Raw genomic sequence first — 18987 nt, 5'->3', positions numbered from 1 at the left:
TACATTTCTTCTTGCTTGCTCTTGAACCAATAATAGCTAACATAGCTATTTCCTCTCTGGCTACACTCCACCACTGGGAGGTAAGGATGGAGAAATACATGCATGTCAGATGACAACTGTATTTCCTCAGCTGTCAGGTAAATTAAACAAGCCACATTTTTCTTTTTGGAGAAGTTTCCCTTAATCTTCATAACAGATACTCCCCCTAACTTTATCAATGCCAATTTTAATTCAGTTGTAGCAGCAAACTCTGTACCAAAAAGAACATGCTTCTCCAAACCCCAGAAGGGAACCATAATCACTCTTTCTGCTGAAAGTAATTATGAAAATGCTGGGCTAAGCTTGTCATACACCACTAGTACCAGGAGTGATGGCAACTTACATTATTGTTTGTTCACCGACTCAAATGTCAGGAGCTGGTATAACAAATCTAAAAACATTAAAATCATGTGGGTGCCTGCTACCATGGTATTCGAAGTACATTGCTTTTTCCCTTGAGAAAAAGTTGAGTTATAAAGAAACTCACTTAAAGGAAAACCAGTATGAAACAAAGTAATTAAATGTTTTCACCATACATATAAATAAGGATCTGAAATAACATCACAAAGGCCGTCCCTTAGTAAATTTGCAGTATGACTTTGCATCCTGTAAACAGCATTATTACTTAAATTTCACACCCACACAGAAATGAATTATTGGAAATAAAGTTAAATATTCATTCTGTAAAGTGTATCAAGCAAACTAATCTTTACCCTAAGAACTATTTACACCAGCTTTTTCAATTCATACGGCTTCTTTTGAAGATATTTGCAAATCAAATTATCTAACATTATATAGATTATTCTAAATAGAATCTTAGTGGTTGTTCTCATGCACTACATAGTCTTTCACTGCTTGGCATAGACCCACCTTAAAGGCCTTACATACATGGAGAAAAAATGCCTTATAATTTTGGTAATTTGCATCACTAGCACAGATATGCAGACTGATCTAAAGCAATTCTGTGCTTCAAGCGCTTTAGCAACAGGCAAGAAAGTTTTAGAAGCTCATTAATGCACATCAATTTTTTTTCCATATTACTACTTTTAGAGAACATAACAACTGTATTTATACTGTAATGTTCTTGTGACATTTATTCACAAGAAAGCTGCACCTCAGAACCTGGAAGAATATTCTGCACACACAGCAGCTATAAAATGTATACAACTTGACTGCAAGATTGATCTCGTTTTGTGCCTTACAGAAGGCACTCCTAAAGGAGTTAACATTAAGAGCACGTTTATCAGCAATGACTCTCCAAGTCAGCTTCATGAAAACCCTGGGTTTTTTCCTCTTCACACATCTGCATGCAGCTGGTTGAATTACAAAGAAACCTAGTTTAGCACAACTAATGAAACATGCACACTGCCTCAAATAAGATATTTATCCCACACCTTTATAAGGTTGCTGTAAATATTAATGGCAGAGCCACAGCTTTTAAGAAACTGGTGATCCTGGAAACATAGCTAGTGGCCTAAAATGAAAGAGTTAAGAAAAAAAATTGTCTACAGAAGTAAACACCTCCAGTTCTTAAGGAATAAAGAACAGAAGACTAAGGAAGAAAGAATGAAGTAAGGTGTTCTTTAATCAAACTGAAACTTAAAGCTAGCAAAAGCTTCCCAAAAATAGATAAGCGTATCTGTCATTTCACCATCTGCTGCAGAGAAAATCTAGTATTTTGATACAACAAATTTTGCCTCTCAGGAGGAATGTAAGGTCGGGCAAAACAGAAGCTGCCACTCGATCACTAACAGATCAGTGGAGGTAGATACACACAGGATAAGAAAAAACAGTAAAATGGAAAAATAAAGGGAATGACCACCTTAACAACAATATAGTAGTATCATTACCAAAGAGCACATAAACTCTCCAGTGCTCTACTTAATTCTACTGAAAAGAGAGAAACAAGAGCACTTTATACGGGAGCTCTTACTCCCAAATCTTTACACTTCTCAACAATGCCTTTCTAGCATAACGTACGTGGTTTTTTACTGATGTGAGATTATGACAATATTCACAAGAGACAGCTGAAAGCAAAGGTGTTTTGGATGACCAGTACTGAAACTGAGGAATTGCACTATGAATAAAATGGCCTGGCACATCAGATCGACAGAAGTACCAAGCTTAAGTAGACACCAGTTCCCAGTGTACCTTAATACCATTGAACTATGAAAGGTCAGAGCCCATCTACATTTCCAGAGTGGCAGGGGAATCCCAGCAATTGACTCTACTAGAAGTGAGTCTAACTGGGAATGACTTGGAAAAGCACCCCATTGCAACTGGTCCAGAGGATCCGTGCATTCTGGGCATAGACTTCCTTCAGACAGGGTACTTCAAAGACCCAAAAGGGTACCATTGGGCTTTTGGAATAGCTGCCTTAGAGACAGAAGAAACTGAACAACTGTCTCTTCTGCCCAGACTCTCACAAGACCCTTCTGCTGTGGGGCTGCACAAGAGCTGCAGGTACCAACTGCTCCCATGACGATGCACAGATGACAATGCCGCACCAACAGAGACTCCCTGACTCCCATTCAGAAACTGATTCATCAACTGGAGAGTCAGGCAGCAATTGGCAGAACCTGCTCACCTTTCAACAGCAAGGCAAGCAAGTGAGCTTCATGAGCAAAGACACACGACTTTAAAACTCACTGTTGTTTCGTTATCAGTTGTACAGTAAGTTTCTTTGGAAAAACGAGCTTCATGACAACATCAGGACAAAACACCTAAGCAAACAGTTAAAAAAACTACCACAAAAGAACACACAAAACCAAACCCATGATGAAATTATGAGTTAAATTATTACTATTCTACTTAATTCTACCTGACCAAACACACCACCATTCCCATTCTATTTTTTTAAGCAAGACCTATGAGCATCATAAGCAGTCTCAGAACACAGAGCTAGCTATATAAAGTAGTTTTTACAAAGAAATCTATCAACTTACACAAATCCTGCAGCAAATACTCTCAGCAAGCTTAGACATGGAGTACTACCACTCCTCTAAATACAAACATTCTACAACATTTGATGTAAATATAAATCAAGTAGATATTTAAACCCTAAACTAAGACATGAAAGTTGCTTTGAACAGGCTGCCATTAAACAGGACAAGTAGCACAGGCTTGAACAGTAGCCCTTATAGGAGCAGGTGCCTGTACTAACTGACATGTTGAAAGGGCTTTGAAGAAAATTATAGATTAACCAACTGGAAGAGGTACAATCATTGTTCATTTGACAGAGTATAAAACAATGAAGAACAAGCTTTTCTTAATTTGGATTCTGTGGTTTGACTGCTGCAGGTTAATGACAAACTCTGCATACAATGGACTTTAAAAGTTAAGTAGGTCATCATACACAATGGAAACTACTGGACTAAGTTTGAGAAGTAAACACCAGTATGCATTCAGGCATTGAAATTTCTTAGTTCTCCTTTATTTTTAGTTGTTCTCTTACTATTAATTCACTTGAACCCAGAAGGAAAATGAACAAGACAGGAATACTGACATTTATAATCACAAAAAAATTAGTAAAAATATGAAGTAATAGTCTTGCTCAGGCCTGTGGATATTCTTGTAAGACACCAGCACTCCCATAATTTTTATGCAAAACAAAGTAGTGATTGTATCTGTATTAAATGCAAACAGCAAAATCATACCTCTGCCTAAATTCTAAGACTACTGTATCCAGCAGTTGATGTCATCATACCCAAATTCTTACATACTGCAGAAAAGTTAAATGATTTTTTAAAATACTGATGGTTGCACTGCATCCCATTACTTCTGCCCAAGAACATCAAGAAGTTCTCAGTGTTTTGCCCACAGACATGTTCAGCTCTGAAGTCCCTTTTTGCTTTTTTTACTGCAACTATAATTGAACGTAACTTTGAATTTAAACCCAAGCAAATTTCACAATGCTTAATACTTGCTTCTCTCTTTTAAACAATGCTCATCTTTAATGCCACCAATTCACTGCTACTAACATCCTTTCCAGAGAATTTTTTACATCTAATTATAGTTTTCAGACACCAAATATCAAGAAGACTATCAGTCTTTCACAACTGTTATGTCTAGGCAAAGGTTCTTGTATTTGCAAAGAGCACGAAACAGCATTAGTAGCTGACATGTTGTTATGAATGTGTTTGGGGTTTTTAATGGACCATCAATATAACAACCTGCATGGCCACAGATAACTGTCAAAATCATAATGTTCTCATTCCCTAACAATTTAATACTCTAGATATCAAAAATCAATCTCATTTAGAATCAAGAGGCATTTTCTGTGCAGTTTCACAAGACAAATGCTTCAATGCATTTTGTGCATTTTAGGCACAAGACAAATCAAAAACACACTGCTCTGATGAGTTTACAATCTAAGTGACAAAGACGAGGCTCTGAGAAAACACAGCAAAAGACTGGTGACACTGTGCACTTCATTTTGTCACTAGATGGTTTGCGCTTCACTTTAAAGGCTGAAGCTTTGTATGTTTATAAACTAATAAGCAAGAAAGGTTAGATACTGCCTAGAAAAGCATGTACAGCACCCATAAGGAAGAAGAAAATCCATTTGTCAAGGAGAAGGGGGTGTTGGGGGAGGGGGTGGGAGGGGGGAGTCCCCAGAAAGCCATTTTGTCAGTAGCAGTGATACAAGGTGGTGATAAAAGAATTTCTAAAAGCAGGGTTAATTGTAAAAACACATCTCCTTTCAGTTTAAAAGCAGCTCCAAAGCTCAGAATCAGCGAAGTATCCATGCAGTGCACAAAGCACTCTGCTCCCAATACTGTGAAGGAGTTAAAAAAACCCAAACTGCATGAAAACGGCCATCACTGCCTCTCCCAGGTGAGTATTTTCAGTTAACCGACTGCTGAAAATCACTGCCAGCAAGAAAGGCCACATTCTATAGAAATCTGCCAGCTCTCAAACCCCAGAAATTGTCAAGTGCATAAACTCAGATTAAACAGAATTACCTGTGATGGAGAACAGACTCTAACCTCTTCTCTGATCTCATACTGACAAAGGACTCCATTATATGCAACTAACTGGACAGTCAAAACTCGGAACTGAGGACACTTCTCTCTTCATAAAAGTAATCTGGAGATGTCTTTCAGGGTTCATTATTTCATAGCAACACAGGAGACACTGAAACCTTGGTAATGCCTACTGAATAGCCACACGACAGTTTACCTTTTACATTTGACATGATAAATCCATTGGTCTAACAGTTGTGAGGGGTTCTGTTGTTGTTGTTTGTTGTTTTTTAATTGTGTAACCACAACTACACCTTTATAATAAATGCAACAGAACAACTGCTATCGTTATTAATGTATAAAAGGAAATGGCCTTCTCAGACAAATGTCTGATGGGTATCTGTTAGGAATTTAACATCTCAGGAGTTAAATTACTAAGGGGAAAAACACCAGCAGAAGAGGCAAGACATCTTTGTTGGCACCAAAGCTATCTGTGTCGTATTGTTCACAATACACAAACACACCATTATAAAGACATCTGTTGTCCATTTTTTCAATCAAATTTCAGATAAAAATGCTACGGACTTTGTATCTAATCACATCTAGGTAACGGTCATGTACAGTAATTCAGAAAGTTATTCAGCTTAGAGTTCTGAGATGAAGCCATAATCCTGAAAGCATGGTGAAAACATGCTTTTCTTATTTTAATGGCCACCTCTAATAAAAGCTTAGAAAATCAACTACATTTTTAGTATATTTATTCATAAACTGTATGAATAAATACCGTATATTTTCATATACTGTAAGTGCTGCTGTCACAAGTAATCCCTTTAACAGCATGCCAAAATTCCAGGTTAGACAGATCACTTCAGCAGAAGCACAGTCCCCCTTTTTGTTCTATCTGTTTAAATAGCAAGTACGCTTAGATTCAAAGAACATAATGAAGCTCAATTCTAACACTGCAACAGCAAGAATGAGTTGAGAGCTGTCTGAAAACAGACTTACTCAGCATTTAGAAAGAAGATTATCTCTCCATCAAGGGTTCCAACATGCATGGTTTCCCACAAGCTTATACTTCATTTTAATAATGTGATTCAACATCAGACCACCGTAAAAAAAGGTAAGTTTAAAAACAAGGGTAGATGTAAATCATAAGTTGATAAACACTTAGGCAATTAAAAAATGTTGGTTTTTTTTTTTCCAAAATGAGTATTTAAGGCAAGCTACTCTTGGCTTCAAAGAGCTTATGAAACTCGTTCTGACTGGTAGAGTCATAGCAGGTAGTCCAACAACCTCATTAAATATTTAAGGCCAGTACTTACTCCTGTCATTGCCACATTTGTTAAGATTAAAGAAATACTGTACTTTATCTATACATAGAGGCACATCATCAGACTACTATTGTTGCACACAATTCGCTCCCCAACACTTGCAGAGGGAACTCCACTCATCTGTTATACCTTCTTCCTCAGTTACATATATCTTCCCTTAGTATCTAGAGCCCTGTTGGTGAATATATAGAATTCCCTGTACTGCCTCAAACTCTTATTTCGTGAGATATTCAAACCAATTTAAAGTAAAAGCCACTACTGTTAAAGGAGTAACATTTTCAGCGAGCCCATTACAATGCTCCTTTGATCCCTTAGTGAGCTGAAATACCCCAGGTTTCTATTTCAACAAGCTGGACAATCCTGTAAAAGCCATCACTAGTCCCCGTAAGAGCTACTAAACTACGAGTGCAAGCAGGAAAGATCACGACACTTAGGACTGTGCATCTGCCTGGTGAAACCTCACCTGTAACTCCCAAGTCAACCTATTAAATATCAAGTGCCTCATTTTAGCATTTCAGAAAGTTTATTCAATGGATTTTTCTCACTTCACACATCCAGTACTTAACAGAATGACAACACTGACAACCTCTCTGATGCTGTCAATGAAAACAGTTTCATTGGCTTTTAGTGCCAAGGAATCTTCTGAGGAACCTGGGCCAAAAATTTCTTCTGATTTAAGAAAAACACTTGGAACTGTGGTCTCCAAAGTGGGATGCACTTAATACAATCCATCATGGTGCAAGAAGAAAATATCTCTTGCACTGAAAACTTAAAGATGTGTTTATTTCACATTTACATCGTTGTTTTTAATTTCTAGGTTGTGGATGTTTGATAATGTGAATACTAGTACAGTGACATATGAAGATAAATCATAAATAAATAAATGTCTACCTATTGGGGTGCATGCTCAAAAATATTTCACCAATAATGGTGCATGAACAAAAAACTAATCAGAGGTCTTTCCATCACAATAGTTTCTCCTGGCAAAACACCATGTAAGACAGTCAATGACTTTTTGGCTCAGAAACACTTAACACAATTCCATCTATTTTTACCCATGCTATTTATCCCAGTTTCAAATTCTAATATACTTTTGTTTTCCAAAACAGAAACAATCCACACTTTGGGAAGAACATTCCTCAGTTCTATTACACTGTACTTAGCACATGGTAGGTTTAAAGAAGCTTTAAACAGTAGTACCACCTCACTTGAAAAACAGACACACTGAATATATATATTCACACACCTGGAAGCATTTCAAAGGGCCCGCTGCTCTTGAACAATCCCAAACAGAACTGTATATGCTTCATCACCTTATTCTTATGTGAAACCTTTCCCATATAGTTGAGACAGTAGTAAGTCTTAACAAGAACATTAGCCTGAAGGCTTTTCTACTTCAAAAAATTGAATTAGTTCAACCTGACCAGATCTTAGCCTTGTTCCAAAGAAGGTATTTCCAACAAACGAAAACATTTTCTAACATGCAATAATGTTAGTTTGTTTTATATGGCTACAACATGATTTTAAGCCTCATCTTCAAAAACAATCACCCAAAACAAAAAAAACAAACAGGGAAAAAAAAACCACCAAAAACGTCAGCTATATGCACAAAACTAATTCAAGGCAGTCTCTTTAAAAATGCCCTTAACACAAAGCTTACAGGACTTGCTAATGGCTGGATGTCCACAGCGGTGAGACTGCAACATACTTTTAGGTGTAAGATGAATCAGTGATTAAGTCTGGCAAAGTCAGCAGCTTCCTCAAAAGAATCTATTGCATACTAAATTAAAATGTATTTAGAAAATGTTAATGACCTCTAAGTTCGCTCAACTTTCTGCAAGGAATGAATTCCTTTAATGCTCTGTCTGCCGCCAGTTATACAACATTTAACACTTCAAAATAAGTCCAAGCATGTAAATTAACGCACAGTGTCCTCAGAAATAGACTATAAAGTAAACGGGGCACATCTTGTGAAGCATTCCAGAAACCTGTTCTTTTATATTTATTTTCCTGGAAAAGAGAATGAGCTGTTGAATGGACTACAAGTACAGGTTTAGCGTCCACCCTGCACTACGTATCACAAACCTACAAAAATAAGCAGGCCACATGATGATGTTCACACAGCACTGCTGCTAGGCTGGTATGTCCTAATTGGATCCTTGCATAGGTTAAAAAACAACATCATCAGCACCCCACCCAGGAACTAATAAACAACCGTGGGGAGCACAATGCAAGGCAAAGTGATGAAATCTCAGCACAAGGTGAAACAAGACTTCACAGCTATGACTGCCCCTCGACACCTTTCCGTATCAGCTGTCTAAAATTGGATTGCTAGTTTTCCACTGTAATCCGATATGAACTCTATAAATTATCTGCAGTTGGAGATATTTATAGAGGGATTTAGGGTTTAACCTAGGCAGCACTTAAAAGGATCCAGTATCAAAATTTAAAGTCCGTACCACAGCTGCTTCATTCACAGCATCAAAACAAACTGACAAAAAGCATTTTTGTTACCACACTACTTCAAAGTGAATTAAAAGCAAGGCATATAAAGTCAATTATTCACACAGTCTCAAAGTGGATGGTGCCAAAGCAGCAACTTCCATGCAAAAGCCATGAAAATTCTTCTGTTTATGTCCAGAAACTATTAAACTTTTCATTAAAGGAAATTTTTTGTGAACTTCTCTATTATTACACAGAATGCTATAGCTTGCCCTGCGTTTTATAAAACTGTGTTTCATCACCTACATCACTCGTATGTTATTTTATATAAAATGCAGAATATATGAAGGCAGGAGAGACGAAGACTATTTACAAAAAAGCACTGCTATAAATACTCTCTATATTAAGTTTATTGAATATTTGAAGTCAAATTTAAAGAAAAAAGAAGTTGGTTAGCAGTCTCATTTTTCCGGACTAACAGCTGTTAACTCCAAGTAGATTGATTTTATACTGCTATCAGTAAACATCGTGGCTTAACTGCTCCAATTAACAAATAATGACGTATTTACAACCTTTTCTGGAACAGGAACGAAAATTAAAAAATAAAAAACAAGCAAACAAACAAACAACAAACCAAAAAAATAGCGGAGATGAGAGGGTTTTTCAGCTGGGAGAAGAGGACCCGAGAGCCAACAGGAGGCTGGATACTCACTCTGCAGTACCAGATGCTTAGCTGAGATGGGGATAACACTGCGAAGAAAGCTCTCCGAGGATCCGTCTGGATGTGAAGAGGTTGCTCCAGGGACTCGAGAGGACACAACAGTCTCTTGGGCCAGCCGCTGAGAAAATACATGGCTGTAGATTTCTCTCTTCTCGAGAAGCGGGGGTCTCAGCTTACCCTAGCCTAGGCGGGGGACGGCGGGGACATCAGCCGAAGGAGAGATGCGGGAGGGCTCGCTGGCGCTCTACGGCCTCCGAACGACGAGCTGTGACCACCGTCCCGGAGCCGAGCGTGCATAATCACCAGAGAAGAGACAGGAGCCCTGGGCTCACCGCCGCTGCCCGCTCCCGCGACGGGGGCGGCTCAGGCCTCTGCGGGCCGCGGGCCGTCGCCGCCAGTGCTCTCGCGCGGGAGTGGAGGCGGGGAGCGCCGCAGCCGCCGAGGGCAGAGGCGAAGGCGAGTCCGGGGAGGGGCGAGAGCCGAGCGGGCCGCGGCCTGAGGCAGGCGGCAGGGGAAGCGGCTGGTCACTGCTCCGAGCGGACCCGCCGGAGCTGCAGCGGCTGCAGCGGCGGCTCCTCCCTCCTGCGGGTGCCTCGCCCGCCCGCTCTCCGCGTCGCTGTCGCTGTCGCTGTCGTCGTCGCCGCCGCCGAAGCCCTCGCCGCCATCTCCCTCCGCCTCCTCCTCGTCCTCCCCCGCCCCCGCTACGGCGTCTGGACGCCGCGGCCCGAACGCGACAGCGACCCTCGGCGGAGGGAGGGAGGGCGGGCGGGCACGGGCGAGGCGGGGCCGGGGGCCGAGGCTCCCATTGGCTACGGTGGCGGGACCGCGCGGAAGTGACGTCAGGGACGCAAGAGGCTCCCGTCCCCGAGAGACTCCGTGTCAAGGTTCCGGGCGAAAAGGCGCGCGCCGGCGCCGGGGGTGGGAACGGGCCGTGGTGGCGCATGCGGGGGAGCGGGAGGCGCGGGAGGGGTGTTCTGCGCAGGCGCGCCAGGGCTGTGCCTGCCACTTCACCGGGGGGTTGGCTGGTGGCGGTCTGCGCGTGCGCGGGGAGCTGTCCCTGCGCACTGGGGCGGGGCTCCGGGCCCGCAGGGACATGACGCTCCCCTGTCAGGGGAGAGGACACCGCGCCGAGCGGGAGGGGCTCGGCCTCCGGCTCCCGCTGGCGGCGGGTGGGCAGCTCATGCCTCACCGCCGTGGGAGGCCGGGGCCTGCGTCTGGACCTGGTGCCGCCGGAGCCCTTGCCCGAGTTGGTCCTTCTCGCACGCAGACGGCGGCTGAGGATGTGGGAGGGTTGGGGGTGTGGGGAGCAGGGGGGCTGCTGTAGGTGATAAAGGCAAATCTGGGGGGAGAAGGACCTGCGAGTGGCCGCCATGGGCGCTGCCACTGAAGCAGTGTTTTGGGGACGAGGTGAGGGCAGGCTCAGCTGCCCGTACAGTTAATTTACCATCAGGCTCCTGCCAGGGGCTGCACAAACTTTGCTGCCGAGTGATGAGGTGGATCGAGGATCTGATGCACCTGAGTTTTTCCCACGAGGTTATTTTTAAGCCAAAACCCCTCCCTTGTTTCCATGATTGCCCCAATACTTTCATTCATGTAGTAAGCAGAAAGCGGGAGCATGTGATGGGAAGGGCGAAAAATAGAAAGCAAAGGTATAGCTTTGGTTAGTCTCATCTTGTAATTGGAAAATAAAAGGAGAGAGAAAAGAAGTAAAGGCAGTGTCCATGTTGGAAACAAACAGCGACCAGTAACAGCAATCAGGAAAGTCTGCTGAACCAGTTCCCCAGCTCTGCTTGTTAGAGGAGTTCCTCTGGACTGAGCTGTCTCAAAACAGGTCTCACTGCCTGCAGATTACCCAGTTCCCTTCAGAGAGCGTGGTCTGTCCCTGCATGTCAGGCCTGCCCACTCCTAGCATATTTCTGGTAATAAATTGTTGTTCCCATATGAATATTACATTCCAGCTTAAGTATTTCTCTCTCGGTAAGATAAGTGACTTATAAGCATGAATATATTGGAATCCAGAGAAAAAAAAAAAAAACATAATACACCTTGGAAAAACCTGTATTGAAGGAGTAAAATACAGAAATATTTTATAACCTGGATTTTTAAGTGAGCAACTTGGAGATGTCTTCCTGTCAGATTCCCTGCTGTCAGAGGCTAATCAGTGCTTCTGTTACAAACAGCCTCCTTGCCGGAGTGTTCTCTGAACCCTTTTCAGCCTGCATTTTTGATACTAACCTTCTGAATTAGGAAATTGAAATAATACCGGGGAATGTAGTATCGTGATTTATTGAATCCCCTTCTATTCCTCCTATTACAAAATACATGCTGCAAAATACATTGTGAAGAATAGATACAGCTTTTTTAATCGTTCTTCTGGATGAATTACGTTTTGCCCAGGTCATCTTACTTGATGAAAGTACAGAGAAATTCATCAAAGAAAAATCCATGAAACAATTAGTATGGGACCTGCGTGTCTTTCACACTTCTTAGTAGCCTCCTGAGTTAATGCTAGGGCACCCTCACACCTGCGTATGTGTAGGAGGCAAACATGCTTCCAGCTCATGCTGTTCCTATAGAACAATGGTGGGTTGTATGCTGAGAGCAGCATTCATGAAGGAAGCAGTAACTGTTGTTAATAGCAACTACATTGTAGGGTTTTGTTGTGACTACACATCATGTGGAAGGTGGACTCAGGCCTTCTTAATGTTCGCTGGTATCGTTGCTTGCTCTGTGAAGGATCACGAGGCACATAAATGAAACAAATAATGATGGTGTGGTGTTTTGTTGAAAGTGTGACTATCAGCATCTTCACATCAATGATAAGGGAATATGGTCTAAATTATGTCATTTTTTGGAACATTTTTGTGAGCTGAATAAAGAACATATTTAGAGGCCTAGTACGGTAATTTGGCAGTAACAGAATTCTTTTTAGTCACAGGCTGTTTGTACTTGAGTACACAAACATAAGCACATTTCCCAGTCTTGTGGTATGGGAACATAACTCAGGATAGCCAGGGACTCAGAAGTTGTGTAGAAATGGAATGCATGCAGGAGACTGGGCTCACAGAGTTTCTTGAACAGATCTGACAGTGGCTGCCAAGGCACAATGAGCAGTGAGACTATAATAACAAAGCTTGACAGAACTGTGAAAACCCTTTATGCATAGAGGTCCAGTTATCAGTTGTCATCAGGTTCCCCTAGCTGATGATAAGACTTGCTTGCAGCTGCCAACTCAGTGACAGTTGTCATGTTTTGGAAAACTGTGCTCTTGAGATTGAAATAGCTTTGTCCTGAGAAGCAAGAGCTGGTACAGAACTGTGGGAACATCTAGGGACATTGAAATAATCATGAGCCTAGATATGTAAGTCTTGATATTAGTGAAAGGAAGGAAGGGACATTGCTGGTGCCAAAGTAGGTCCAGGATGAGGATGTTGCAGGAGGGTAGGTATGCTGCACAGTTGCCACTGTTAGACTCCTGGCATTCCACAACTATTGCCATGACCTGTTGTTTAGATGGTGCAGCTAGCTGTCCCCCAGTGTTAGGTCTGCAGCAGTTGCATGAACAGTTACGGACAGCCCTTCTTTGGAATAAGTAGTCCTTTATAGTTAGTCTTTGCACGTGAAAGTAAAGAAATAAAAAAGACCCTTCCACCCCTGCACCCTTTTGACTCCAAGCCAAAAAATACTCCAAAGACTGTTAATGAGGTACAGTCATAGCTAATGGCATGTAGTTTTGGCTGGGCTGCTTGAAGATGCAGGCGTTATGTCAAGTGAACTGCAGAAGGTGTGACAGTGCATGAGCATCTGCTTTATGTCTATTCAATTATATTAGTCGTTTTGACTTCTTAAAGGTTTGTTATAGAACAACTAAGTCCTTTATCTTACAGATTTCTGCTGCTGAAATGTGAAGGTTGCCATAGGTTAGCATGGTTTAGTCATCCTCTGACCCACCAAAAACAGCAGTGTTAATTGAGAACAGATCCACGTAAACAGAACAAGGTAGGGCAAATATTCCACTTTCCTTTAGACAATTCTCATAGATCGTTTCAGAGACTGAGTTATAATGGTTGTTGCCATTTTAAAAGATTAAATAGAAAATCGAAAATATTAATATCAGAAATTAAAGAAAAAACCCAAACCATTAAAAGGGAAGTCATTTTCTGTAACACCACAGGAAAATCATATGTACTTTAAAAAGGAAAAAAACCTCAATGGATTAAGTGCTAAAGCTAGTCAGCTGCAAAGCCATGACTGCTAATAAATGACAAGAGGAAAACCACTCTTGATTATTGCAGACATTTTCTGAATTCAGCCTAGAGAAATGGAGGGAGTATTGACATGAAGATACTGCTACTAATGAGTAACAGTTCATTGTTACTGCAACACCGAAGTCAGCAATCTGTGCATGTACATGGTATATGACCTGAATTACTGGGACAATACTCATTTACAATAGCTAGAATCCATAATTTCCTCCCACAAAACAGTGGAATAGACCAGTACAGTTCTTTTTTGGATTAATCATTATAGTCTCATTCTGTCAAGTTAATTGTTATTTTTATACCCAGGTATGATTAAATAGAATAGAAAGCGAATTCTGAGCAAAGAAAGTGCAAATGACAAAATTTAATGGCGACATTCCACCTGTTTTTCCTGGTAATCAGTTATTCACAAATGGTCACAAAATCATTTGGCAACATCATTTACCATTTAATAATTTATAAGTTTATGCAATTGATGTCTATAAAGTAGATTTTTTTCACTTAACAGGGACAGAAATGTGTTTGGGTTAGTGCATAGACACAGTTTAATTCAGGGGTAGATGTAGTACTGTGCATTGGCAACAGCTCTACACCTGCAGAAGAGCCCAAGGACTGACGAGCCTCATGCTTTGCTCAGGAGCATCCTTGAGGAAGAGCCGCGGGACTGAGGAAGAGGAAACCTCCTGCCCAGCAGGTGCCAGAGCTGGGGCTTTGCCTGGGAGCCCCGAACTCGACAGGAATGGGCAGGAACTGGGGGAAAGGGGAAGGTGGCAGGGGGACATGGGGACCGCCCACCCAATTAAAGAATCATAGAATCACAGAATTGCAGGGGTTGGAAGGGACCTCAAGAGATCATCGGGTCCAACCCCCCTGCCAAAGCAGCTCCCTAGGACACATCACTCAGATAGGCGTCCAGACGGGTCTTGAATATCTCCAGAGAAGGAGACTCCACCACCTCCCTGGGCAGCCTGTCCCAGTGCTCTGAAAGGGCTGTGCAAAGGATGCACTCCCCCCAATATCCCCCTTCAAGGAGCATGTGTGCTAATTTGAGTATGCTTGACCAATAGTAGATGATGACTACTAACCAATGGTAGGTGATGACTACTAACCAATTAGTGTAATTTGATGTCGGCTTTTCTAATCCTGTAACAAGATTCTGTGTGTGGCATGCTGGCTGTGTGGAATTTTGTCCTAGCACCCACCTCTGTATGGAATAAATCACAAACCTCTGCTCTGTGTGCATATTTGCATACTGCACACTGGGTAATGGCTCCACTTTTGGGACAACACAACTAATAATTATGGGCTTCAGATCATTCTCTATTTACTTATAATTACTCACTATCTGTTTTATAGTGCTATGTCATTTCACAGAAGTCACAGAGTACTGTTTTCAGTTTCTCACTGAACAATTTTGGAAACTAACCAGCAGTATAAACCATGACTGTTAGAACTCAGTTTCCTGAATTTTGTAATAGAGTTTTGCAATAACGTTGCTGGGTTATTGGTTTTTTTCCAGTGGATGAACTGAAGAACTGACACTTTTTCTTTCTCAAATTTTGGAAATGGATATATTATCCATCAATGGCTTCCACCCAGCATTCAAGACCCCAAACCTAAAATTTGCAAATAAATTAGTAAATTTGCTGGTGAAATTTGCGGAAAAATATGTGAATACAAGTATTACAATAAAGTCACAGTTATGGCTTAGTTAGGTTAGAAATAAAATAAATTTGGATGACAAATTTTTTTTATATTTACTTGTCTCTGAGAATAATGGGAATCAAAGCTGAGGTCCTACCAGTACATTAACAGCCACACACAATATATAAAGCCAAATACAATGGGAGAAAAAAATATTTGAACGTTCTGAAATCAATGTATTCGCCAAAACCATAGGCTGTCAGATTTAAATAGCTACCACAATGCTTGCAAAAGATTTAGATTCTGTGGAATATAGAAACAGCCCTGAAGACTTTGGTTTGGTTTTCATAAATGTTGTAAATTCAGTAGTGTTTTGGTTTGGGGTTTTGTTTGTTTTTTATTTTAATTGGTCTTCTATGTCAGTGAAAATACATTCTTTTCTTTCAGACATTCTTCTCTGGGTTTCAGTAGCTGATTAATATGCTCTTAGTTTCGTGAGTACCCTAGTACTGAAATACTTGCTTTGTGCACACAATAAGTTTGCCAAAAGCTATTGTGGTTTCTGAATATGTCTAGAGAATGCATTCCTTGAAGGTGTTTGGTAATCGATACTTGGAAGCTGGAACATCCAGAATCACAGATCATTGTTTAAGTCTTGGCTTTAGGAACTATGTTTATTCTTTAGAGTCTGAAACACAATGAAACCTTAAGGAAAGCACCAGCATTATGAACTGCAGGTTCAATGCACCAACATTATGAACTGTATGGCTTTCCACGACAAGAAAGGGGTTGTGGAAGGAACTCTGGTATGTATTTTCAATATAAACCAGTGCTGGAAAAACATTTTCTATTCACTGTAAACAAACTGACCAAAGAACTGTGCAAGCTGCCATGTATAAAAAGAAATTAATTACACTTTTTTGGGTGTGATGGCTGCATATTTTTACCAGGTAACACCCCTTACCTGAAGTACAGGGGTATAGTTACAGTATATTACACAGATACAGAACTGTGGACAAAATGGTTGGAGAGATCAGACCTTTTGCAGATGGAAGCATTGATAGATAGGATGACCTAGACTTGTCGTATGTTACATACTTAAATTACTGGTTTTACTAGGTGTTTCTGGAATTTAGTGAAGATTTTCTGTATTGTATTATCTGAAAATGACAAAAGTGCACATGAATCTTATTGCTATGCATATTATGTTGGTACGTTCTCTGTAACACAAGTGTTATGGATACAGTGCCATCTCTAATACACTATGCTTTGACTCCACTGTTGAATTTGAAGAATGTTTTCAGTGTGAAAATGAACAGTAAAGGAGAACACACACATTGGAGGAAGGAGTCTCATCTGGTAGGCTGTTGAACATTATCTGCAGTATGGAACAGGATCTATATCCAAAAAGCAGAATCCTGACTTAGAGATCTCAAGAGGCAAAACTCATTTGCAAGTATCTTCCTGAGCAGATACAAGGGACAGAGTAAAAGGAAAGATGAAAACAGAGGTGTTTTCTTGTTTATGATTTAGTGGATATTAACCTTTACTGCATTTTCTATGTCTTCTCATTGTAAGCACTTGTCTGACCTGAGATGCATTTTAAATAACATCTGACAGCATATTAAAGTGCCCATAGAATTAGCAACACCCTCTGCAGGCATTTACTTGGTAAGCAGAGACCTGTGCTAATGCCACTCATATTTTGATTACATATTTATACTGGTTGAGCTGCTTCTTTTTAAATATTTTGCTGGCAAGGCATCATCTGAACTTTGGAATTTTGTTCCCAAGCTGCTTAGAAAATAACACAAGGTGATGTAAGTGAACATCCACAAAGTGCTACGCAAACAAATTACATGCTTGTTTCAAGAGCCTGGTTTTCTGTCAGTTTGTATGTTACAACCAGACAGCATCCTGGGCAATAGGAATTCCAGTTCCTATCTCTCTTCCCCTTAGGAGCTCAACTCTGTCTATGCTGATCTGGCTATATCTGAAAGAAATGGGAGATCAATTCAGTGTTTAGTTTTTGTGATCATAGAATCATAGAATGGGTTGGAAGGGACCCCAAGGATCACAGAGCTCCAACCCCCCTGCCACAGGCAGAGACACCAACCTCCAGCCTGGATCTACACAAGGTTGCCTAGGGCCCCATCCAACCTGGCCTTGAACATCTCCAGGGACAGGGCATCCACCACACAACCTGTTCCAGCCCCTCACCACTCTCTCTGTGAAGAACTTCCCCCTTATATGTAATCTAAACCTTCCTTCCTTTAGCTTTAATCCATTCCCCCTTGTCCTGCCATTGTCTACCCTTTTTAAAAGTTGAATCCCCTTCTGCTTATAAGCTCCCTTCAGGTACAGGGAGGCTGCAATGAGGTCCCCCACAGCCTTCTCTTCTCCAGGCTGAACAAGCCCAGCGCCCTCAGCCCCTCTCCGTAGGGGAGGTGCTCCAGCCCTCTAATCATCTTTGTGACCCTCCTCTGAACACTCTCCAACAGTTCCACATCTTTCTTGTATTGGGGCCCTCAGATCTGGAGACACTATCAGTGACTACACTGAAAATAAATAAGCTTTTTACAGGGGTTTTGTGTCAGATTAAGCCAGGTTGATCCTGAGGTAGTGCTGTCCCAACATCCTTAAAATACAGCTGGAAGTACAACTGAAATTGCCAGAGAAGGCAATTTCAAGAAGGCAATTTCAAGTAGCAAGAACTGCTACTTGTGAGCAGTTTCCAATTAAGTGCAATGTAAAATAAATGATGTTCAAACTCTGCTTGTGGGATTCCCCCCCCTCCCCCCCCCATTTGTTAATGCTCTATTACAGAATTAAAAGATCTTCCAGTTGCATGACAAACATCAGAAGTTATAGATACGTCTTGGCAAATTACATGAAAACTGATTGCACATCCCTAATCGTCATTGATTACATGGTAACACACTCAGTGCAGCAAATACCATCAGCATAAAGTAGAGCCTTTTCATTACTGTATTTGTTAGGCTCTTCCTCATGCCTATCCCCTGCACATCAAACAAAATAGGTTTTCCCATCAGGAGACTCAGAACAGTGCAGGCAGTTCTTGTCAGCAGCTGTGACTTTTGGTCTGAGACCATGCAGAGACATGTGTGGTCTCTAGGAGGCCACCTAAGTTTTGCTGTTAAATTTTGCTAGTACTACGTGCCTTGCCAAACTGTTAGGTGTGTAAATTAGTTAAGGAAATAGATGCCAAGTGGTTTGTCAAGCAGAAGCTTGTACTTACTACAGCTGAAGGTACCAGCATCAGGACTAGCTGGTAAGCAACACACAAAAAGTGTGGTCCTGCCAGTTATATTCTTAATTGGACCTCACAAGTAGGAAATAACAGTATTTTTATCAGAAAAATAAACCCATTAAAGATTGCATTACAAAAATTGCAAAGAGTTGATTGGCTTCATCCACAGAAGCCACAGAATTACAAAAATGTAATTATCCTGTGGCCTGTTCAGAGGTTTGACGTTTTTAAACACTGTGTGGAGCTGTAGAGCTGGCTCTCCTAGAGATGTAAATTAGGTGGCACCGAACCAGCAAAATAAAAGGGGAAGTGC

At 41.2% G+C, this 18987-nt stretch overlaps 1 protein-coding gene across 3 annotated transcripts in view; it reads right to left on the bottom strand.

The window, feature by feature from the left end:
* Positions 1–10013, bottom strand: part of RIC1 (RIC1 homolog, RAB6A GEF complex partner 1) — a 46489-nt gene extending 36476 nt beyond the window's left edge. For all 3 annotated transcript variants that reach the window (XM_084278951.1, XM_084278952.1, XM_084278953.1), the window contains exon 1: positions 9489–10013. In XM_084278951.1, the coding sequence (XP_084135077.1) occupies positions 9489–9629 (141 nt within the window). In that variant the 5' untranslated portion in view covers positions 9630–10013. The remainder of the gene's footprint in view (positions 1–9488) is intronic.
* Positions 10014–18987: the final 8974 nt, after the last annotated feature.

This window comes from Gallinula chloropus, assembly GCF_964237585.1.
Source record: "Gallinula chloropus genome assembly, chromosome: Z".
NCBI classification, from domain to species: Eukaryota; Metazoa; Chordata; class Aves; order Gruiformes; family Rallidae; genus Gallinula; species Gallinula chloropus.
This window is presented reverse-complemented; position numbering and strand designations above follow the sequence as displayed.